This window comes from Cornus florida, unplaced genomic scaffold (genome assembly GCF_030987335.1).
Source record: "Cornus florida cultivar Cherokee Brave unplaced genomic scaffold, ASM3098733v1 CherokeeBrave_3.0.0_Hap2_Chr05, whole genome shotgun sequence".
NCBI classification, from domain to species: Eukaryota; Viridiplantae; Streptophyta; class Magnoliopsida; order Cornales; family Cornaceae; genus Cornus; species Cornus florida.
Genome location: NW_026775575.1, coordinates 73,713,583 through 73,739,172, shown reverse-complemented (window position 1 = coordinate 73,739,172; position 25,590 = coordinate 73,713,583). Strand labels below are relative to the sequence as shown.

The window sequence follows — 25,590 nt, the reverse complement described above, 5'->3', positions numbered from 1 at the left end:
TCAGTAATAGGTAAGCCACTGTAATTTTTCTTGCAGGAATTTATTTTTTTTTTTCTTAACTTTCCAGGTCTGCCAAGGTACCCGTTTTGATTTTATTTCTAATGTCCACCACAGTTCACATTTTGGTGCTGGAGAAGTAATTGACCGGATAAGATCAGTTTCGGAGTTGACATCCCGGGGTCGCATCAATAAAGGTATGCCTATATATATATTATTGTTTGATTCTGTTTGATCTTCAATGCACATATATGTATGCCAAAATTCTTGAAGTTTTGACATCTCAGTTTGACACCCTTGAATGGTGGCTTTGAATCTGCATTCTACCAATGCAAATCAGACCATAATTTGTCTTCTCCATGAGAAATTCCACCATCTTTTGATTTTATACCCATCAGTCCTTTTGGACAATTTGTTTTATACCCATTAGCTTTTAAGGGCACCATTTTTATTTTATTTTATTATTATTTTTTTAATACCCATCAGCTCTGTCGGGCACTATTTCTTTGATTTAAATACCCATCATTTAATTTTGTAACCGTCAACTCATAAGGGCAATTTTTTTTTTTTTTTTTTTTTAATACCCATCAGCTCTGTCGGACATTGTTTCTTTGATTTTAATACCCATCATTTAATTTTGTAACCAGCAGCTCACGAGGGCAATTTTTTTTTTTTTTTAAATACCCATTAGCTCTGTTGGACATTATTTCTTTGATTTTAATACACATCATTTGATTTTGTAACCATTAGCTCTCAAGGGCACATATTTTTTATTTTTTACCCATCAGCTCTGTCGGGCACTGTTTCTTTGATTTTAATACCCATTATTTGATTTTGTAACCATAATCATTTTTTTATATGACCGTCAGATTATCACTTATTTCTTTTTCATGATTGTATTTTTATTTGTATGTATATATATATAAACACACAGACACATTTAACCAATGTCATATCTCTTGTATTTTTGACTATCGACTTCTTAACTCCAATGCATATTAACCATGGTGTTTTTTAAATGCTTCAAGAAGATAATCTAAAGGGAAGGTGACCCTCAAGAAAAAGGAACAACATTAGATGTGGGTACAACTTTTATTGGCAATTCATCTTTTCATTTGCCAAGGTTATTGTCAGATGCTCAATATTTCCTATCCCAATGGTCAAAGGTGCAACCTCGGATTTAATGAGAATATATCCATCTAAGAGGCATTGATATTAGATTCAACACTCCATAAAAAGGCCGATAAACCAGAACAATTTACACTCTTAGGACATAAAGTGCATGGTAATGAGGTAGAATGGAGTAATCCTTTGAAAGTTTCAGCAGAGTTGTCACATACTGAAGGATATTTTAAGTGGATAGAGGACATTCTGGGTCGCCACAACAATTTCCTTATGGGGATAATATTATTTGCCGTCATATTTGCTTCATTATTCTCATATGATCACCACGAACCTGTGCTCAAAGCTTTCCTTGAGTCTTGATGCCCCTAACTAATACACTTCATTGTTCAATCAGAGAACTTTCTATTTCCCTTTGAGATTTACGTGTGTTGGGTGGTCTCCCATTTGGTGGAAAGTTTTATGATAAGGTTGTCCTTGATGCAGTCGAACTATCTACTGTAATAAAAGATGGAACTTTATTACTCTCTTTCAGTTGCCGATATTTATTCTTAGCCTTTTATAAGCTCTGCAAAAAAATGTAAAGTGGACCGTGCAATAAAAATATCTGATTGGATGGATTATTGGTTTAAATGTGCCATAAGGCATAAGAAGATACCTCCGAGAAGGGTAGCGATGAACAAAACTCAACATCCGAAAGAAACTTACAACCCTTCTAGAGTGATTCCACCAACTAGAGCTCTTTCAGATCGAGAGGATGAGGTTTTCAACAATCTTGGGGTAGAACAAGAGGTGAAAGAAAAGACTCATTTAGCTGCATTTTTGGCGTGTTGGCTATGCAAATTTGTTTTACCTGCCAATCCCAATAATATGATCTGGCCTGGGGTATTTAAAGTTGCCAGCCTGATGGCGGAAGGCGAAAAGTTTTGTCTTTCAGTTCTAGTTCTTGCCAGTATCTACAAGGGTTTGAATGATATGGTTTCTTCGCCTGAACCTGGGAATTTTAACGCGGTATTTTCGATACGTTATATGTATCGGTGGATAGCTGAATACTTTAAGACCCATTTATTTGCTCCAAATTTCAATTTCTAGCCTCGAATGACCTCGGGAAGGGTCAGTGACACATTTGGAGTTAGAGGAACAAGATTTGTTTAGATTCTATAAAGGTGTTGACTTATCTCGCTTGTCCAAACAGTTTCCCCAAAGAAAGCTTCTAATTGATGATGAGAAGTTAATTCTTTTCAGAATTCGAGTGTATGGTTACTATTCATTCAAGTTACTTGACGTTATGCCATGGGAACCGTTTCATTATCGAGATTTATAGTCCTCACAGGTTCAGCAGACAATTTGGGTATCACCGAGATATTCCTCGAAAGCTGAAAGAAGATATCTGCAATGATACCTTAGAAGTGATTTCAAAATATTAGAAATTGTCCACGCGATTTCGCACGCAATCTAAAATGTTACTTCCATCAAAATCAAGCTTTCAGAAATTTCCAGCTACTGAAAATTATGTTAAGTGGTGGTCTCGTGTGCATGAGGACTCATTTGCAGAAAAGAGAGCTTCCTCGGGATAGATGAAGCGCGCAATTTCTACCGAAAAGCAACCAGCCAAGGTTAGAAAAAGCATTATTAGCGGGCCCAAGTCAAATTTTCCATCTACACTAGTACCGAGAGATGAAAGCTCTGGGAATTGTTTGGAGGTGGCCAAAGAACTTCTGCCATCAACAAAAACTCATCCTCGACGTTAGTTAGTAGTGGATTTAGACGAGGATAAGGAAGACGATAATGTGGATCGTAACTGGAAACATGTGGGGGACAAGACAGAAGATGTCGTCACTCGTGACCCTATCATAGTTCATCATAATATGAACCGTTTGTTTGATGGGGTACCCAGCATTTCACAACATATACAGGTAACTTTTATTTATTATTATTTTTTATTCATCTTAATTATTAGTATTTTTTTCTTATTATTTATTGTCTTCCTCTTTTCTTTTCTTTCTTTAGACAAAAGGCAACGAAGGTTTTCTTGGAGAAGACCTCGTCCTTGTTAACGATCCTTTTTGTAGCGAGGAATCTGTTGATGGACCTTATTTTTAGGAGTTAGCGAATCGAAGAGAAAATAGTGCAATCATCCTTGATGAGGCGAATCATCCTATTCAGAATGTAGTGTTGCACGAGAGACAATCCCAACCTCTAGCCTTGTTAATGGAGCAAGAGGTTTCAAGTCAGCCACCACAAACGGTTGGTGAGACACTTAAAGCTAGTGTTGAATCATTGGCCGAAAAATAACCCCTTGGGAATGTTCAGTCATTGCATTAAGTTGTGCCCTCCGAAGCTATTACACTAGACGCAAAATGTGCGATTTTGCTAAATGCATGGCGACTATGCTATTTGAGGACAAAATAAAAAATGCAATAGCAAATACCCCGTTTTCGAAGATTCCGTCGCTCAGGCCAAAGCTTGAAAAACTCTTTCATGGACTCTCTCTGTTTTTTGTGGACTATTCCAAATTTCGAGAAATGATTGATGCATACCTTCAGAATGCTGAAAAATATAATCAAATTCAATTTGAGTATGCTTATACCTTAACTGAAGAGGCACGAGCTTAATGTCTGAACAATGTTGATTCTCGCCTTAGTGAGGTTTTTGCCTTGGATAATGCGAAAATGGAGTGTGTTCAATCATTTCAAGAAACTCTTATTAATGATGAGAAAGAAATTGAATGTTTGCGTGCTCGGATTGAGAAACACAAAGCTTCTATTGAGGAGACTAACGCAAGAATGCTTCAAAGAAAATGTGGTATTACAAGCCTTCGAGAAGAGCGACAAGTGGGTGATGAGGCCCCTATTATCACTGATGAGGACACAAAAGCTGTGAGAAATTTAGAAAGATTGTTGAAGAAAGAATAAGAAGATATCCAAAAGTAATCTTAGTTGTCCTGATATATATATATATATATATATATATATATATATATATATATATATTTTGGCTAATCATTTAATTATGTATTGGAATAATTCTAAGAAAATTATCCTCTTGTAATTTGAAAATAAAATTCTATATTTTTTTTTACCAAATAAAGAATCTTATTTATTTAGCCGTTCACAGTTTAAACTCTTACGGGCCAAGAGTAATACATTTGTTATTTTTATTTATTTATTTTTTTTCTAACTAAACTTATAATGCAATTCTAAGCTGCCTACATACCCTCAAAATAGGGATCAAGTCACGGCGTAGTTCAATAAAAAAATGTTTTTATTTTTTTTTTTAATTTTTATCTATGCATTTTATTATTATTATTATCATTTTTTGTGTAATCACAGTTTTAACTCACGCAGGCTAGGAGTAATACAATTTTGGCTCATATGATCAAGACCATGGTGCCATCATGGGTAGTAACGCTTCAAGAACTTTCCATTAATGGGTCCAATCCTAACTCCATCTTCGTCGACGATCTTGTGTGCGTCGTTGGTGTAGACTTCTCAAACTACGTACGGTCAATCCCATTTTGACAAAAACTTGTTGCTATTCATGATAATAGGTCTACGAACAGGAAGTACCAAGTCCCTATTCTGGAATGATCAAGATCGAACTTTCTTATTGAAAGCTTTAGAGAATCGAGCTTGATAACACTTTAATTGTTGTTGAGCTTCTAACATTTTCTTGTCCAATGCTTCTAATTCTGATTCAATCTCCTAAATTTTCGGTGCAAATGCTCCAATATTTGATGTTGAATCGTCTGCAACGAATTTTTTTCAAATCTCCGATAAATGAAGGAAATTTGGATTGACTTCCGATTGAGAGTTGTAGAAGCTTAGGGCCCGTTTGGGAAGTGTTGTGTTTTGTAGTGTTTTGTTTTAGCTTAGAACAGAACAAGTGTTTTGTAATGTGGTGTTCTGAAATGAGAACAAAATATGTTTGGCGAAGAAAATTTAGAGTGAGAATTTTGGAATAGAAACATGGTAAAACATGTTTGGTAGCATTTTTTACCTTCTGAAAATATTCCTAAATTTAAAGATATGGGTTTTGATTTTTTGAACAATCTGAAATGTATGCCTATATGGTTTTTTTTTTTGATGATTAAAATAAATTAATTTTCCAATGATTTGATAGGATTTTTTGAACAATCTGAAATTTCAGAGCTTGATTTCACCAAATAGGATTTAGTTTGCAAAATATACACAAATAAAAAATTTCACCAAATACGATTACAGAGCTTGATTAGTTGATTTACAAAAAAAATTAAAACAAAACCCATACACACAGCAGTTGCAGAGAGAGAGGGGGCAAGCTTGAGAGTTGACAGACAGCGGCTGAAACTTGCGAACGGCGAACCATAACTGGAACAGCGGTCGATGGAAACTGAAAGATATGGGTTTTGATTTTTTGAATAATCTGAAACGATATGCCGATATGAGGGTTTTGATATAGGTAATAGGTTTTGAACTTTTGATTCTTGCATAAACTGAACTATATGGGTTTTGAACTTCTGATTCTTGTAGATTTTGTAGTTTGCAGTTGCAGAGAGAGAGAAAGAGAGGCCAAGTTTAGAGTTGAGAACGAGAATAGAGATGGAAGTGGGTTTTGGACTTCTGATCCTTGTAGATTTTGTGTTTGCAGTTGTAGAGAGAGAGAGAGGGGAAGCAAGTTCCAGAGTTGAGAACGAGAATAGAGACGGAGGCGATTGGGATTTGCCCTAAAAAAAATTTATTATTATCCTCGCTACAGTAAAAAAAAATGGGCCTGGAACAACATAAAATACCAAATTGTTGTTCCAGCGTTTGGGCCAAATATTATATTTGTTTTGAAATGTGTTCTCAAAATGGGCTACTGTAGCTGCCCCGGAACATTACAAAACACTTGGGAACACTTCCCAAACAGGCCCTTAATCTCAAACGGTTGAATGAAAGTATTTGAATAGGGCCGGCACTTGCAGAACGTACTTATGGTCCTTTGTATTCAAAGTTTCGAAGTATTGAGTGTTCAAAGCTTTAAGTGGTGAATGGGTGTAGAATTTGGCAGAGCTTCAATGTTCCGTTGGAACCCCTTTCATTCCCCCTTCACTTTTATTTATAGATATCATGAAGGGACAAGATAGTAATTTTGAGTCACTTTGGATAATTATCACAATTATAATTTGGATCCTCAAATATATATGTATATATATATTAAGAATAATTATTATTTTATTTTACTAACCTAATTTCTAAGTGGGTCTGTTTAGTTAGCAATTTGAAATTGGCCCATTAAAGTGGATTGGGTCAATTGAGTAATTTAGGTTGATCCATAACCCATGTTTTGTGATGGGCTTAGGTTGTTTGGGTAACGCCCATGTTTCAAAGTGGGCTAAATTGATGGTAAGCCCAAATTATAGCCCGAACCCATTTTGTGAATTTTTTTAGTGTCTACAACATCATCTATACATTTATTATAAAATATACAATATATTTAACATATATTATATTATAATAAATAAAAAAATATTAAAAAATATAACTATAATATAATATAGATATGGTATATAATAATATATTATATCCATTACATAATAATTTAATAATATTATATAAAATAAATAAAAAATATATTACAAATCATAATTTTTTTGTCCTAAAAAATAATTTATACTATTATATTTTAAATATATACTTTTGTTAAATAAAAAATAATTTACACTAATTTATAATACAATTATATATTAAAAAAATAGTTTTATTAATATTTAATATGTAACATTATTATATAACATGAATAACATACTTTTTATTTGAAATGAACAGTGTATATGTAATAATAATAATAGAAAAGTTTTTGCTCAATATTATCGAAAACATGAGAAACATATTTTTTATGTTTCTTTCTTTTTTTCACAAAAATAGAAAATTTTTCTATTACAGAAAAACAAAAACATATTATTAAACATAATTTTTGTTTTTATTTTGCCTTTTTAGAGACTGATAGCAAATAACAGAAAACAGAAAACGTTTCTCGTTACTAAACGCAACCTTAACAATCATTATGTTTTGTCATGAGCGTTTTTTATATTAGCACATTTCGAGTACCAAAATTAATATATAAGTTACATCACCACGTTATTCATATTAAATTAATATGTATAAAAACAACTAAAAATACCTTAGATTAATTTAGAGTTAATTTTTTTGATTGTATAATTGTCATACATTCGTTTCTTAAATGTTAAAAGAGCATCTCGATTTTATGAATGATCCAGAAAAAACACATACATCGTAAGTTCATAACCTTTTTCAAAAAATAGTAGACTTATGCCAGAAAAAAAAAATAAAAATAAAAAAATTGAATAGGCTTACAGCATCATTTGATTGGTTGGACCTAAATAACTAGATAACACAATTTTTCTAAGTGCTGATCTTTGCGCACTCCTGTTCTCGCTGTGGCCTTACGTGGCTTAATAACTTAATTTAGTGATTTTAAACCGATTAAATTTTTATTCAATTAAGTATATTTAATAATGTAATTTGAATAATACTACATATTAAAAATTAAAAAAAAATATTAATTTATTATTTACCACTTAAAAATTTTATTACTAAAAATTGAGTTCTAAAATTTTCAATAATTAATTTTCACTTTTTATCAGAGGTTTTTTTTTAGCTTTTGGGCTTCCACTCTCTCCGACTGTGGGTAGGAGTCGGACAGAGGAATTACATAAGCAGAAAAAAATAAAAAAGATGGAAGAGAGAGAGAGAGAGTAGTGGAAAAAATAAGCAGACGATGGCAGAATAGAAGGAAAAAGGAAAGCCGTGGAAGAAAGAAAATGAAAGGGAAGGTAGGAAAACCTAACTCCCTTTGCCTCTTTGCAAGTTGTATTTCTGTTGCATTTGTACCATATTGCACTGTACTCATCATTATGTTAATCACTGCATTCATAAAATTGTTACAATGTGTTTATGTTTGAAGAAGTCCAATTACTTGAATCCATATTTATTTAATCAAATAAAATTTATCTCATTATGAACAAATAATTTTGAGACTTCAAATTAATGTAGACTATTATTTTTTAGAGAATTGGGATAAAAACATGTGGTAGAAAGTATGTGATGAAATGGGAGTCTTCTGCTTACCACACAGATCCGAATCTCCGATCAATCCAGTGTCTGGATCGGGGCAGGCCATTGAGCATGTTAATTTAAAATTTATGGTAAATACCTCATTTAGGGCTAGCCCAGAGGCTCCTGCCATTGCAGGGCCAGTGTTAAGGTTGCTCCATTGTAAACTGAAAGTCTCGGGTTTGAAATAAGAAAATAACATCTCCACATCTGAAGGTAAGACTGCGTATTTCTAATCCTCTCTGGACCTCGCAAATGCAAAAGCCTAGTGCAATGAGTTTTGCCTCTTTTATTTATTTATTTTATTATTTTTTTTTTTTATGGATAAATAACCCATTTGACCAGTTAGAAAACCCCAAGAATGTTGAACATATCTAATTATGGACTCTGTAATGGAGGTACACTCCTTGTAAGTGAATCATTCTGATTCTCTGGACAGGTGAATATGGATCTAAACAGGATTTGTAATCTCTTGATATAGATTGTCATGAATATTATAATGATTAGTTGTGGAACCTAACTTGCATAAATCTTATATTGTTATAAGCTATTGTGGTATTAATAACTGGTGCACTTAGAGTTAGATCTTGTTCATTGAAATATGGATTTTGGGAAATTTTTTGTTGTACCCTTGGAATGATGATTATACAGATAGGAGACTGAAGATTGCTAGTATATTTCTTGACATGGATGAACCTTAAATGCCTATATGTTTAAGATGCCCTGTGATTCTGAATTCATATATGATGCTTCTGTTGCAAACTAGGTGGAATTTATTTATGTCAGCTATGATCCTTGGAACGCGCTAAGGCACCATTGTGATTAGGATTACTGGGGGACTTATTATTTTCTTTATTCTGTTTTACACCATGACATTTTTAGTGTTAAAATTCATTACTCTATACTAGAATAATTATGTTGTTATAATTCATGCTTGTATGCTGCATTCCATATGCTGATCATTCTTTTCTTTTCAATGTTTTCATGCAATTGTACTATTGAAAATCTTAATATGTATCTTAGCATGCAATACTACGATTATGAATCCTGAGTTAGAATCTTAATGTTTGATTCTAAAAAATGCTTTTTTTTTCCAACAATGGAATGATTTTTTCTATCCTTTGAGAGGATCGAAACTGGGATGAATTTCGTGATTTGGCTTATGATTGTGCTGATGGTTGTCTGTTTCATTCTCTTGAGCGATTTAAATATAAATACTTACGTATGCACACATATGTTTTATCCAAACACTCAGTTAGATTAACAAAATATTGCTGTCAATTTCCATGATCTAAACTGCACTTTGCAAGATAAAGAAATTTACATGTAAACCGTGACGATTTAGTACAACATCTATAAAATATTCCCTGGTCACAAAACTTGCATAAAATGTCAAACATTGTTAAGCCTCCACCACTTGACCATGCATCATGAGCAATTCGAAAATTTGGCTGGTCCTGCAGTATCTGTTTACAATTTCAATCTTTCAATTCTCTGGATGGAATACTTTAGCTCTTTTTGAATATTCAACCTTGAAGGTGACAAAACAATGTCTTTCCATACTGATCCTGCTTCGTGAGCTGGATTTGACCGCTTGTAGAGTTCATATATGGAGTCAGCTTCCTCATTCAACCTGGCTACCACTTTTAAGCATTTTATTTCATCTGGATCAACTAGCAAAGTCTTGTCTCTATCTTTCCATCCTATCAACTTCACAACCATGATCATGTCAGTACCACACGTTTGATGAAACGTTATTACTGTATATAACTCTCTCCCAAAAAGGTCTTTTCCCAACTATTTGGGATCGGTTACGTGAATCATGTTTCGTCAATTTGCTCTATCTAAAGCCATAACCTCAGTTAAACCACTGTAGAAAACTGATTGACACCATTTACTACTTATGATAAAACTTGGCTTAGTTCACGCTCGTTATAGTTTTTTTAAGGGTATTGGCTCGAGAGTCAAAACAAGCTTTGGTTTATACCACGCCAATTAAGGCCTTGAACTTGTGAACTGCATGAAATGGTTAAATTTACATGTTACAACTCAGCTGGCTTTTACAAAGCCAAGCATTCCTAGCGAAACTCAGGCTGAATAAGCTATACGAACAAAATTAAACACCATGCTAATGCCTCACTTGAATCGCGAGTTAAGATACTGAACCCTGAAGGGAACTATAGAAATTTTAAGCTCCTCTTAGTTCCTGATCGAGAGTTTTGAAAATCCAAAGAAAAGGAAGAATGAAGAGACAGGAGGATTGAAAGATTTACCTTAGGTGGACCTTCCAAAGCATTGGTGCAGTACAACCTGGCATTGTCCACTAGATTGCAGTACGTTATGAATGCGTCTGCAAATCTCTTATGCGATTTTAACTGTGATTTTACCCTCACAGCTCTTCTACACAGGATAGCTCTCCTGTAGACGTTCAAAAAATTTACACCCAAAAGCCTTCTCAACTAAGAATTACAAAATGGGTTTTCATATGCGGTTAAGGCAAGGATGATGATGATGATGATTTTGGAAGTGAAACAAAATATTGAACATGATTTGCTTTGAAACATGTTAGGAAGTTTGTTTGTCAAAAAAATCCTTTTCTAAATTACTGAAATAAATATCCTTTTTTTTATTTATTTATGTTGATAATGTTTTTCAAGAGCAGTATGAATAATTGTATTTCACATACCTTATGCCTCTAATAACAGCTAAATAAGCATCACAAACAACTCCAACCAGCTCTATCCTGTATGGTCTTCTCTTCTTAGTTCCATCACTTTCTGGTTCTTCTTCTATCTGTTCCCAGTAGTTTTCAATTACGACTCCATCTGCACACACCTTATATCCAACTCCCATACGGTAACGACGGCGGTGAACGTTCCTGGCCATGGTTATTGTCTGCACAACAAAGGGCAACCAAGAGAGTGTGCCATCCATGATCACATCCCGCCCCTCATTGAGTGCCGTTACCAGGAGGGATGATGCTGCATCGGTGGAGGACTGGTGCACCTGTTAAGTTCACATTTGTTGGGATTTACTATCTAAACTATTACAAGAATATAAAAAGATCAGAATTAAGTTTAATGATGTTATATATGTAAAGAGGTGCTTATAATTCTTGGTTCTGAGTGGACTGAATATAGAAGACTGGACAGACTCTTAAAGCATATTGATACATGTATGAAAGAAGAAAACACAAGGGGATGTTGACATTGTTTTGGAGATTATTCATCAGCTAGTATGGAAGGGTTGTTATAAGAGATTGTTAATCGATATAGCACCTAGTTTTTTTTTTTTCCCGGAAATTGTTATATCACCTAGTTGAATAATCATAGGTATATTCTTCCTTGAAGTTAAGGTGAGGCCTAAAGCAAGATTTGGCATTTTCTCTGTAACATTTCAATGAAAAATTACTACTATTATTTTACATTTTGAGGGCCAAATTGGACCACTCTATAATTTACTAGTGAATATTAAATTGCAAGATCAATGAAGCTGTAGGAAGGGTGCCTTTGACAGTCTGGATATCGAGGAGAGAAGTTCTTTCCCTTCTTTCGTCATTAAAAGTTAACAACTGTGCAATTTCCACATATTAGATAGTGTTACTGTTCCTTATGATACTTAGTGTAACATTAGGGTTTGTTATTCTCTAAAATCTTCCAAAAGAATTCTCATTATTCAGAATTGGGTAGTTTATAGGTGGCCACAACTATTAAGGTTATTTTCCATGAAGTTGAACTTTATCTTATATTTTTCATTCTCTGCAACTTCAAATTGTCATCAAGTGATTGATGACATCTATATTTGGATGCTAAATTATTTCACACTGAATTAATTCGGATTATTAGAGATTTGTTGGCTAGCGACTCCAACTTAGTGAGTATCTAGAGTGTTTTGGGTGATCATGTTTTTAGATTTGCCATAGAATACAGGACAGAGAAAAGAAAAGGCTAACAAAGAAGTCTAATCACTGATAAAGAGAAGAATGATAAAATTTGAATTAATTTTTTCTGGTAAATATGGAAATCTAATTTTCAGTTGGAATTTTTGTTACCTGTCAATTGATCTCCAAGTTATCTTTCTTCACCCTGAAATTCCATTCTGCAAGTTCTTTTATATTAGTTTGTTTTAGCATCTATATATATTTCCTGAGTTCCTTTATTAACATTGCGTTTTCTTGTAGATTTGTTGTGGAGGTTAAATTCCAATGATACTAACTACTTTTTGCAAACAAATCTTATCAAATTCAAGGCATATTTGGTGGAGGGGACTGAAATAAGAAAGGAGATAATCACTGTGCTTGGGATTAATCTTTTTCTGCAGAGCAGCAAGACAGAGGCTTGAAAATGAGACAAGTATTTTGGGTATTCTGACAGATTTTCAGTGCGCCAAGAATGCAGTATACATAATTGAAAAAAAAGAGTAAAAGGAAGGAAACTCGAGATTGGTAATGTGCACACTGGACTAATTAGAAAACATTCGCACAATCAAATTCAGAAGGAGAATGGGGTTCTGAAATGTTTAGCAGCTTCAAATTTGTTTCGCTGAAGAAGGAACAATGGAAACTAACAAGAGTCAAGAGGTCTTAAAACACATTACATGAACCCTTTGTATACAAAATGAGATGCTTGTGCCAATGGAGGAGCGAGGGAGGGAAGGAGCATACCAGTTCAGCCGTTTGAAGCATGTCATCGTGGCCCCTCGAGCTGAGCGCTTTGTAAATGACATCCGACTCTTTGAAGGCGTCTGCTTCAATAATCACTGCATTTCCTGCTGCTCCTGCCCAGAATGGTCTGTACACATGTTGATACAAAACCACCAACCTTATTAACCTTCTATTATTTTTTATGAATGCAAGATGATCCTACTCAATGCTAATTATACCAATAATAACTGTAGTTCTATGTAAGTGTTAGAAATTAAACTTTTTGTTTATTTTAAATAGTTGTATGATTATCCTTACTCTTGCAGAATGTCCTTGAGCACGGTACTCTTCCCAGCTCCCATTCCACCACCCATGAAGAGGAGGACAGGACTTCTATCTTTGTGAGCCACCGGAGCCATCACGTCTGTGCATTGTGAATCATCAACTGATGCAATTCCGATAGCTCTCAATTCCTCCACCAGTGTATTAAACACTCTTGCCACCTTCAGATTCTTCGTCACCCTCTCGAATCTCTGTTCCCTATCGCAGCAAGGAAGAGTAGATTTATTCATCAACCCTAAATGCATAATATCATGTTTGTGAATCACTTGTAGACTTCTTATGCGTCGTTTAGTTTTTTTTTTCCCCTTTTAAAGTACATAAACTTTAGACAGAGATTGTGTTCATATGAATAGGGCAGCAAGTGTTGATTGTTACATAAATAAAGAGAGATCATTGTAAATATTTGACTTAGTTTCTTAATAGTTGATAATGTCATTCAGGTCTCTCATGGTTTAAAAAATATTATTACTAAATTGAAATTATGATATGAATGTGGTTTGTATATTGTAAAGATCTTGTTCCTAGCTAGATGATACAAATGAACTGAGATAGTCATGAATGGTCTAGGATGCCTTTCTAAATGGAGAGTGTTATATTTGTTGTCTTTAAGTTGCTAAATCTTCAAAGCTTTCTTGAAAATTATTGGAACAGGGACTATTCTCTTAATTCCATTATATGGCTTGAATGGTCAACAGTGTTTCCTTGATCACATAATATGCATTAATAGACTAGATCAGCAGTGTACCAAAACTACCCTTCATGGTAATAAAATGACAAAACAAACCTTGCTTTTTTTATTTACCATTTGAACCTTCACATGTTGTACTTTTCTACCCTCATTTGTCCAACACTTGAATCCTCTCTCTATCTCTAAAATAACAGGAGATGATTTATTTTCTCATTTTTGTGTGGTTGGTTGTGAAGCCATATGAGTCTCCTCCGCATACTTTCCCCTTACGAAAAATGTTGTACTTTCTATCTGTAGAAAGAGAAATGGAAAGACAAAGCTGCCCTACTTGCCAGAAAAAGAAAGAAAAGCTGCCCTGTTTTCAGCCTCTTCTTCCTGTGTTTCATTTCAGATTTGACCATCCAAAACACATTACATTGATCTGAATTTATTACATATTACATTATCCATTGTATTGGCTTCAAAAATATCCAACATATAGATAGATATATACTCCTAAAAGTCAGGTCAGATGGAAAATGACTTTATTTTTCAGTCCTTTTGTTGCCTGTCTAGCTACTTTTGTTGTGCGTGTGTTATGGCAATATACACAAGGATATACATACATACACACATATATAAATAAGAACAAGAAAAACCCACCTAGTTGCAGCCATCACAATGTTTTTGAGCTTCTTTTTTGGCTCAGAATCAGAACCTAACACCTGAAATTTCATAACAAGTAGTTTGAGAGTTTAATTAACATAATTGTAACTAGGAACAGCGTTGGGCTAATTCTAATTAACATTTTTCATAACCTATAACTATAGTTGTTATATGTATATATAAAGCTCTATACATTTTAATCACCTGACTGATCATATTATGAGCTTGACACCAATGGAATGCAAAGTAACTGAGAGTGCATCTCTCAAACTCCTCCACAAGCTTTATAAACAGCGAATCCGCGTCCGGTTCGGGTGCAAAGAATGAATATAAATTCTCCTCACACCCTTCAGCTTTTCTAATATAATCTGAAGCTAACTTGCAAAGTTGTGGACATTCTCTTCTATCTGCAAACCCCATTTGTCTAGCTGCACCAATTGATAAAAAGAGCTGATGTCATATATAATACACACACATAAATACATCCATATTTACACAAACCAACCACAATAAATATATATATTTGTTTGGAAAGTCAACAAGAATTGAATTTAATATATGAAGAGAGGACTGAAAAAATATAGAAACTAATAATAATAATAAAAAAAAAGGGTAACGAAGAAATGGATCATATGATTTACCTACATAGTGTGAAAACCTCTCGACCTTCTCAACATGGCGAGAGTCTAATTTTAACTTGGCAACAATCTTCTGATCTCTTATCTTCTTGAACCGAAAATGCATCGCCGCAGCAATGATCAAGCCGATTGAAGAGGCTAAAATGATCTCTTTGAAGGTTGGCTTGTGATTGCCATTGTAATCTGAAGAAAAAAAAAAAAAATCAACAGAATCAAAAATAAAAAGATTAATTATTGGACCATGAAAAATATATATATTATCATTTCATACTTACAATTCTGCATGTCTTGGATGCCAAGAGAGAGATGAACTGGGAATGATGTTCTGAAATTGAGATTTGCATATGTTTATGAGATACAGATTTAGATTGGTCTTTGAAAAGCCGTTGGAGGTGACCATTATAATCGTTAGGAGTTGTTTGGGGAAGGTTTTAGAAATGACATGTGGTGTTCACGGTTTTCTCGCAAGAGCAAATCAGGGTGTGACACTTGTACTAGCGAGTGTTTGTTTATAGGGTTTATCTGTAATCCGGAATAAGACGGAATGGATAAACAATGAGTCAAAAGCGTCTCTGTTTCCTCTGTTTTGTGCAGATTGTTTTCAGAACTTCTGCCTGTTCTGCTTCTGCTTTTGCAGTTGCTGTATCAGAATTCAAATTTCATCTTTATTCCACTGACCCAAATAGACAAACTACTTACAATCCCAAAACTCAATTTCTAACCTATCAAATCAAGCAAGCCCCACTTGGTAAATTATTGATATTAAAGTCCCAAAGTAGGCAACTTTTGTGATTTTATCTAAATGATGCATTAAACTTTTATGCTGACACGATGTTCTATTGCTACATGAGACAATTAATTTAATCTAGAGTACTCTGTCACTAAAGACATTAATACTGTATATGGGATCCGTATCTAAAATTTAGAATTGAAGAAAGTTTAGTTCAAAAATTATACTAAATATTTTTCGTGATTTAGTGCCTAGCATAGCATTATTCTTATTCTTTTAGCAATCTGAGTTGTGTTAGTTCTGATTTTACAAATTTGAGTAGGATTCGAAAGAGCGATTGTGGTCCAAATGTTGTGAGTCATGAAATCATGAAGGTGTGCATTCAAGAAAATGATTGATTGTATACAGGACTAAGATTAATGGGTTGTGAGTTGTGTCAGTTGGGGCAATACAGGATTTGTGGTTTGGTTGAATGATGAAATGGCAAATGAGACAATTGTGGTCTTGGTTTCAAATTGAAATCATATATGGTTTGTCATGTCATAGTAGTTGAAAGACTGTAAATATGGGTTCATAGACGAGGTTTAAAAAGTTGTTCTTGGAGTGGAATTTCACTGGATGTGATTGTTTATAGGTCCTCTCTAATTTCATGGTTTATGGGTAAGCTGGAAGAGGCCAATGGTTTCTTCAGTGAAATTGGTGGTGACGGGGGCCTACACAAGTGGTGGAGCATGTGGTTTAGTTCGATACGAAGGGAAAAATCTTACCCCGAGTTGACATGCCACTTCAAGCCTTCGGAAACACAGGTGGTACATGATTATCTTCAGCTCGTTTCATAAAGTGTTGGGTTAAGTTCCGTAATAAAAACTGTATTCAGTTGTCATCGTTACTGGACATTTGTCCTGAATATCTGCTGACAAATTCAAATTTGTGTAGTTGCAGGACGAGAAGACATAAGAAAGCAAATAGGCAGTAGAATCGACAATTCAAATCGACAATTCAAAGATGTAAGGAACCACTTATGGGGTTTTTTTTTTTGGGTAAGGAATCCAATTTCTTTTTAATTATAGTATGTTGACTGATCTGTTTTGTTTGCAGCTGGAGGATAGTGTGATGATGATAGGGGCAGTTGTTTGTTTTCATGGCCACAAATTTTTTTGTTTTTTTTTTTGTTTTACTGGAAAAAAAACAAGAAGAAGAGTTGAAGTGTTTGTAAATATCGGTTCATAGATAATGGCTAAAAAAGTTGTCCTTAGAGATGATCGGTATTGGAATTTCACTGTCCTTAGAGAAGATGGGTATTGGAATTTTACTGGATGTGGTAAGGTGGTTGTCTATAGACCTCCACAGGCTTAAATCATAAAACTCCCATTACATTTATGTTTTGATCATAAATTTTTAACTTGTTTATAAAAATCCTAACAAGATTATAAAATTTTAATTGTCATTTTAACTTGGGCCGTTAACCTTGCGTGGTTAATAGGTGCTGTGGCAATTAAAATTTAGTGACAAACATACATCTGGAGGGACATGTGCTAAGTAAGTTGGGGTTTTATAATCATGAGGCTAATTTAGTCATTTCACAAAATAAATTGGAATTTTATGATCGAAAAATGAAAATAATGGGGGTTTTATGATTTAAGCCCACATATATATATATATATATATATATATATATATATATATTTATTTATTTATATATTTATTTCTTAGGGCTATATGGGCTAAAGCCATTTCATCTCGGTTGTACGGGCTAAATTTTAAAAGTAACAACCCCTCGATCAATTAAGGGAAATTTTTTTTAGTTAAAAATAAAATTGTAGAGATGAATTTATTGCACAACGATTATTGCCAATCAAAGAGTTATTAACTGATCTAATTTTGAGGAAGGTAAAGTCGAATAATGTATTATGAATATTTTGGTGAAATGTGTGTGTTATGAGCCTGATATACGTACTCTAAAAGGAAAAAAAAACAAAGAGTCAAATCATGCACCAGGAACACTTTGGTGAAATGCAAATTCATGACCGGACACAAAATATGTGTCATGTGTAACTTTTTCTTAGATGGGCTTTGCAAGAACAATTGCTTTGTGAAGCTTCGTTGAACATTATGTTACATGGATGGGGATGCGTATTCAAATATGAGACATCAAATTCTTAAACAGAAGGATAGATGGACACTATCAAATATTTATTATTTAATCTTTTTATTTTATTTTTTAGAATAAAGTAATGTCTTTTTTGTAACATAGTGTTTGATACAGACACTTTTTTCAGATATCCCTAGTAGGTACGAAAAATTGTCACAGATATCTGAAATTGGTTCTAACATTTCCTGCCCAATTGCAACTGAAAGATGACATCGTGATTGAAAATCGCTAACATAAGTTTGTGATTTACACATAGGCTATGGATAAACTCAGGTAGAGATAATTACTACCAATGATTCTCACAATTGGTGGTGATGGGTGAGGAAAAACATTCGGTCACTAGAAAGATACATCAAAAATTAAATATAATGTTTTTCGTTTATTTATGACTTAAATACTAATTTAATCGTTGGAATGTACCTGACCGGTACTATGCCGATAATTACTTCTCTTTTCTTGTAGAAAAGGTCTGAAATTTTGATCGTGCAAAATTTTACGTCTAACAAAATATAATTTGAAAGAATTTCTTATAAAATTTAAATTTTTTAATCAGAATAGGACGCACAGAAGTGTTAAATCTGCAGAATCCATTGATAGGTATTACTTTTGTTTATTTATTACTATTATTATTTTGAATTTGCGTATATGTGCAGTGCAATGCAAGACTTCCCTGAATCAAGATGTTGATACAGAAACATGGGTGTAGTCTGTAGAACACAATATATCAACAGTTATGTCTTAAATTTCCTTTTGATGTGATAATTAAATTGAAATGGTGGTAAAAACCATACTGTTAATTTTATTAATAAAAAAAAAATAGAATATAATAGGAGTTATATTTATTTGGTAATTAATACATTAAAGGAAACATAATTAATAGATTAACAAAAATTTAGAACTTCTTTTGTCATTGGAACCGTAACTTGTGTATTCATCAATATAATAGAAATTGCATTATTTGGTAATTAATATATTAAAGGAAACATAATTAATATAATAAGAAAATATGGGGCCTCTTCTTGCAATTGGGGCCTTAGGCGGCCCTGCATAAAACTTTGAGGCTTTCAGATTATCGTGGATCAATTAATTTGGGCTTACCATGCAAAAACAAGCAACAAAAGCTAAATAGGCCCAACAAACCCAGTATAGTGTTTTAATAGCCCATTCCTTACAAAACCCTACAATTCAACCACCTAGATAATAGGGAAAAAAAAAAAAAAAAAACCTAAATAATTAGTAGTAAATAACTACTTCATAAGACTGTGGGAGATATCAACAATTTGTCCAAAAAAAATATATATATACATTTTAAAAACATAAAAACCAGAACATAAGCTTGTTGCTCAAATTTTGAGTGAACATTGTTGCTTGTGTTCTTATTTTTTTTGGTTGATGCGAAACAAAATATGTCTTTAGAAAACAAGAACACAAGTAACAATAGTTCACTCAAAATTAGAATTACATTTACGAACTCACTGAAATTAATTAATTCACTATAATAAAAATAAAGTAAAATAATTAAGATGTTTAGCGAGGGTCACACCTCCCTCCCATTCCTCTCTTCTTATTTGCCAAACAAAGAAAATCCCTCTAATTTCTTTTCATGCTTTCCTCTTCCTTCCTTTCATTTTATTGAATTCCCTTCCATTGTCCTTTTATCTTTATAAATAACAAACAAAAAAATAAATGAATAAATAAAAAGCTAATCTTTATGATACCGAAATATCATTTGGCCTAATGAAATAACCTTGGTTTGATACAATATTTACAACTTCTGTCTCACACGCAGACACAACATTGGAGTCGTACAATTAATCATCAAACTTTAGATGATTAGACAAAAATTAGTGTTGTGTTAAAGCAATAATGATGCAGAAAATTAAAGTTGAAATGTGTGATTAAAGTGAGTCCAGCTTTGCCTTGTGAATTGGGTGATGGTGATGCGGAACAAAATCTGTCTTTAGAATGGATTTTCGTGTTCGTTACCCCAATTCCTTTTCCATTATTGTCAATGGATTAAGTCAACAAAGTAATGGAATCACATGTTAATCCATCCTTTCATTACTTTGATAAGGTATTCATTATTTTCATTTTACATTGGGAATTGCACTTTCATTTTATACCATCAATAAATCCATTTTTGACTTGTGCTACTATGACTTTACCAGTGCATTTTTATTTGAATTTTTGAAAGAAAAAAAAAAAAAGTAAAAAAAGACAAAACACTCTAATAGTGAAAAATGCATGTTTGAATTCGGTAATTATCATTTTGTATAAATTAATATCAAAAGTTAAGTATATCATTTTGTATAAATCTTTTTTCAAAGCTTCCAAACATGCAAGATGTATATTATAAGAGTTTGTTATTTAAGCCGATTCGGTTTGGGTCAAATAGGCATATGCAATGGTGGGACCCAATATAATTTGGCAGTAGGCACTAATTCATTACTATGTTTTTTTTTTTTTTTTTTTTACTTTCAAAGTTTCCAAACATGCAAGACAAAAAAAATTTGCTATTTGAGCTTCGGCTTAAGTCAAATTAGGCACATGAAGTGGTGGGACCCAACATGATTTGGCCGTTTCCACCCTTTCATTTCTCTACTCAGCTCAAGTCTAATATGTCTGAAGAAATTTTTTGTGTAAAAATAATTCTTCAATTTGTCATAGATGACTAGTGTGGCTTTTAATGGACTCGTTCATTTGTATTTAAGCACTTGAGCCATTTGATCATCCCACACTCCGTATTGATAAGCGTCATTGGGACTTTAGTATGACAATTTTATTTGAATATTTTGGTAAAAGAAAAAGACAAAAGACTCTAATGTTATGTTTGGTTAGAGGGAAGGATTGAGGGGGGATGGATGAGAGGAGAGATAGATAAAAAATTTCTTGTTTCATTGAAGGAAAGGAAAGAGAGGGAGAAAAAAAGGAGAGATGCTTTATTTATATTTTTATATCCGCCCACTTTTGGGAGAACATAGGAGAGAAAGAAAACATAACTACCTATAAATTTAAAATTTAAAATTTAAAATTTTAATCTTTTTCAAAAAATTTGAAATGAATATCTACTTTTTATAATTTTATATAATAAGGGTGTATTGGTAAAAAAAAGATAAAATCTCACATTCTCTTCCTTCCAACCAATTAAGAAAAAAGTATCATTTCATTCATCATTTCTACTATTCATTTTATTCAACCAAACAAAAAATGAAGAAGACACATTTCCTTTTCTAGGGATATCTCATCCATTCCTCCCTCCCTCTTTTGAATCCATTTTTCCATCCCTCCAACCAAACGAAGCATAATAGTGGAAACGCGTGTTTGAATTCGATAATTATTATTTTGTATAAATTAATGTCAAAAGTTAAGTATATCTACTATGATTCTTTTTAAAAGTTTCCAAACATGCAAGACAATAAGAGTTTGTTGTTTCAGCCGATTCGGCTTAAGTCAAATAGGCACAGGAAATGATGGGACCCAACATGATTTAGCGGTTCCCACCACTTCATTTGTCTACTCAGCTCAAGTCTAACATGTCTAAATTATTTTTATTTATTTATTTATTTATTATTATTTTTTTTCCACCACTTCATGTGTTTACTCTTCTTGAGTGTTATCTGACTGTACAAAAAATTTGTGTGTAAAAATAATTCTTCAATTTTTCATAAATGGCTAGCTTGCACTCTAGCAAATTCGTTCATTTATGTTAAAGCACTTTAGCCATATGATCATTCCACACTCTGCAATGACCGGAGTCTCGTGGACTTTAGCATGGCAATTTTATTTGAAATTTTAAGGGAAAAAACATAAAAAAAGACAAAAGACTAATGGTGAAAATGCGTTTTAGAATTCGAAAGTTAAGTATATCTATTATAATTTATTTTCAAAGTTCTCAAATATACAAGACAATAAGAGTTTGTTATTTGAGCCGATTCGGCTGAAGTCAAATAGGCACATGAAATGGTGGGATCCAACATGATTAATTTGGCAGTTCCCACCACCTCATTCGTCTACTTGGCTCAAGTCTAATATGTCTAAAGATTTTTTTATTTTCACCATTTCCTGTATCTACTCATCTCAAGTGTTCTCTGACTATAAGAAAAATTATGTGTAAAAATAATTCTTCAATTTTTCTTAAATGACTAGCGTGCACTTTAATGGATTCGTTCATTTGTGTCAAAGCACTTAAGCCATTTGATCATCCCACACTCTACAATGACCGGAGTTTTGTGGATTTGAATTTTTGAGAGAAAAAAAAGGAAAAAGACAAAAGACTCTAACAGTGAAAATGCGTTTTTGAATTAGATAATTGCTACTATATATAAATTAATATCAAAACTTACGTATATCTACTATAGATTTTGTTTTTTCAAAATTTTCAAACATAGTTTGCTATTCGAATTGATTTGGTTTAAACAGCCACATGAAATGGTGGGACCCAACATGATTTGGCGGTTCCCACTTTATATGTCTACTAAGCTCAAGTCTAATCGATATAAAAAAATTTTGTTTTCACCATTTCATTTCACGTGTCTACTCATCTAAAGTCTTATCTAACTATAAGAAATTTTTTTGTATAAAAATAATTCTTCAATTTTTCATAAATGATTAGCGTGCCCTTGCCCTTTAATGAATTCGTTCATTGGTATTTAAGTCTTTAATGTATCTGATCCCCCACACTCCGTAACAACTGAAGTCTCGTGGACTAAATTAACCCTCTTTTGTTTAAGCCCGTAAACCAAGTTAATTTATTTGCTTTAGCTTTGTTTGTCCTTGTGGACTAGGGGACATTAAGTTGGGAAAGAGGCAAGGAAATTTTCATATGCATAATCCCAAGAAGAAGAAGCCAAGTTAAAAGCCTACATTGATGGCATAGAAAATTATGGCAACGTCGGCAACACAAAAGCAGACCTATTGCCTATTATTTGGTATTGGTTCCTGTCAAACTTTTCAAACCCCACAAGGAAGGAAGTACTTACCTTGATCCCATATTTTTCAACCTACCTTTCTACATAACATATATATACATATATATATATATATATATATATATCTGTATGTATATATTGTTCTCCTTAGATTTTTGATACAATTTTATATGGTTTTTTTTGCCTTCCTAACAAATTAATGCTTAATCTTTCCCCCTTTACTGGGGGTTGATTTCCTGACACAATTTATATTAACAGGCATGAGTTACAGTTCCTCAACTTATGACAACCTCTAGCAGAGATATATATATATATATATATATATATATGTATGTATGTATGATCTACTTGATATTGTAAATCTCACAGATATAGTTAATATTGTCATATAGAGTTGACCCACAAAAGTTAATATCTGACCCACATAGTAGGCTGGTATGAACTAAAAAGATAAGAGTGGCATTATGGAAGAGAGATCTAAGAGGCAAAACTCAAAGTCTCCATATATGTGTGTGTGTAAACTGAAGCTTTTAAGTATTCCCAACTTGTATTCTTTGTAGTTCGACACAATTAAGCTAAGTGTACAAACAAAATAAAACCAATTCCTCGAATCCCAACAAATAAACAAACCTAAACTAAAGGCAAGTGATGACCAAAATTTAGTCACTAATCAAAAGTTCACATTAAACCAGTGTTTGTCAACATGTTAGGTGGAAATAAGTCAAGAAAAGTGATCAAAAACTAAAGCTATACTATAAGAAAATAAAATGTTAATCAGGGAAAAAAAAAATTAAATAAATCAAAAACTAAGTCACACTCACCTCCTGACCTGAATTGCTCCACATGCACTTGTGATTTGCATTAGAAACTAGAGTTTATAAAGGATTCAGCTGATCGATTCGATCCGAGTTCATAAAGAGCCCACAAGAAATGACTATTTCATATCAAAGCTGCCATGGTTGGCCATATATGGTTGCTGCAGTTTCTCAGCTGATGCATGGCAATTGAATTAGTTCCTCTAAGTTGAGGGGAATGAAGCCTGGTCCGAAATCATTCAAAAGATGTTTGAGCTTCTTGTGAATGATTTCGAACCAGACGACATTCCCCTCAACAATACTCATGAGAGAGAAAGAGACCATATTCAAGAGAGAGAGAGAGAGAGAGGGGGAGAGAGTTTGATTTGGCCATGCATTATTTTTCATGGGGTCCTTAAATATATACGTAGAGATGAGAAGGAGATTCGTTTTGGGGGTCACATGACAAAGAGTCCACTTTCTACACCACCCCTACATGCTTTTCACAATTTCACACACAGGAATGTAGTTTAATCACAAGAATTTTTGTACAAAAACCCTATTCAAATTGTTACTTTGTGGACAAACTAAGACCTCTCATTCAAAAATAAAATGGTTTTTCATTTAAAGGCAAGTAATGATAGTTAGGTCAACCCAAATAGGGTTCCATAAAGGGCTACATATCTTCTTCCTTCAACAACATGCATTGGAAAATTATTTTGCAAATTGAATAATCTCTTCAAGGGTGTAGTTTTATTATTAGTCAACAAGGGAATTGATTGATATATATCTTTGTCTCTGACTTTAACAAGGGCATGTACTTTTGAATGCCATTTTGATTTTCTTTTTTTAAGTGGACATTTATTTATTGGTATCAGCTCAGATTTGGTATCATTCGAACTTTGTCGATCAGAGACGTGTGCTGGTTTGCTAGAACTTTAACAAGGGCATGTACTTTTGAATGCATTTTGATTTTCTTTTCTTGAAATTATCAGGTGAACATTTATCTATGGGCATCAGCTCAGATGGTATCATTCGAACTTTGTCGATCAGAGACGTGTGTTGATTTGCTAGAACTTTCGGGGAATTTTTTTTTTATATATAAAAAATGAAGTCATTTTATTTAATTTGCTTTGCCAAACAGAGAATTAAGTAAGTAGTAAAGCTAAATATTTATTTGAGGGTGTGAGTTGGTTGTAAGGATCTTGACATTGTGAGTGAGTTTTATTCTCAAGTAAAGGATATGTCTTTTGCTTGCCACTAGGGTAAAGGGAAGGTGGAAGGTGGAGAACCTTAATCAATGGAGGGCATATGTAAATGCTAGTGTGATGCCAAGCTTATGTCCCAAGCTTAACCACAGATTGGCCTATTCAAGCTTTTTACAAGTTTCAACATATATAAAGGAAAAAGGAAAAAAAAAGCTGTGGGAATTCAAGTCACTACATGGCCTTAATTGCTTCCAATTTTGGTCAATTCACTTAACTTTAATATGTAATATAAATTGTTAGTTTTCTTCTTTTTATGTTTTGGCCCAAACAATGGAACGTTAAGAAAACACACACAGAGTTATGAGCAAATAAAAAAAAATATTTATTTTTACTATAGGTGTGAATTTGTAATCTTTCAAACCTGTAAAGTGAGGCTTTATATAAAGCTAAGACAAGAAAAGATTGAACTTTCACCCTGTGGTCAAAACCATAAATAAGATTCAATATTGAATATAATAATAGTCTATCATGTCCTTTCTTCCTTTTCTTTGTCTCTGCAATTGAATTCTCCTAACAACTATGGAAAATTAATAACATAATATTTGTA

General features: G+C 33.1%; 1 protein-coding gene and 1 long non-coding RNA gene across 4 annotated transcripts; one reads left to right on the top strand and one right to left on the bottom strand.

The window, feature by feature from the left end:
• Nucleotides 1-7,811: 7,811 nt before the first annotated feature.
• LOC132306841 (uncharacterized) lies at nt 7,812-13,306 on the top strand. The gene is made up of 3 exons (XR_009482119.1): nt 7,812-7,936; nt 12,397-13,004; nt 13,185-13,306. It is a non-coding gene; the product is annotated as an uncharacterized LOC132306841 (long non-coding RNA).
• LOC132306839 (calmodulin calcium-dependent NAD kinase) lies at nt 9,447-17,167 on the bottom strand. Of its 3 annotated transcripts, XM_059804407.1 has the most exons (10): nt 16,669-17,166; nt 15,447-15,811; nt 15,175-15,354; nt 14,738-14,961; nt 14,531-14,592; nt 13,177-13,398; nt 12,880-13,006; nt 10,903-11,222; nt 10,490-10,634; nt 9,447-9,926 (listed from the first exon to the last, which is right to left on the bottom strand). In XM_059804407.1, exons 2-10 carry the CDS (start codon nt 15,454-15,456, stop codon nt 9,687-9,689), a joined length of 1,530 nt encoding a protein of 509 aa, XP_059660390.1. In that variant the 5' UTR covers nt 15,457-15,811; nt 16,669-17,166; the 3' UTR covers nt 9,447-9,686. The 3 variants fall into 3 exon arrangements, with proteins under 3 accessions (XP_059660390.1, XP_059660389.1, XP_059660391.1); XM_059804406.1 differs by lacking the exon at nt 15,447-15,811 and having other exon boundaries at nt 16,669-17,167; XM_059804408.1 differs by lacking the exons at nt 15,447-15,811; nt 16,669-17,166 and having other exon boundaries at nt 15,179-15,239.
• Nucleotides 17,168-25,590: the final 8,423 nt, after the last annotated feature.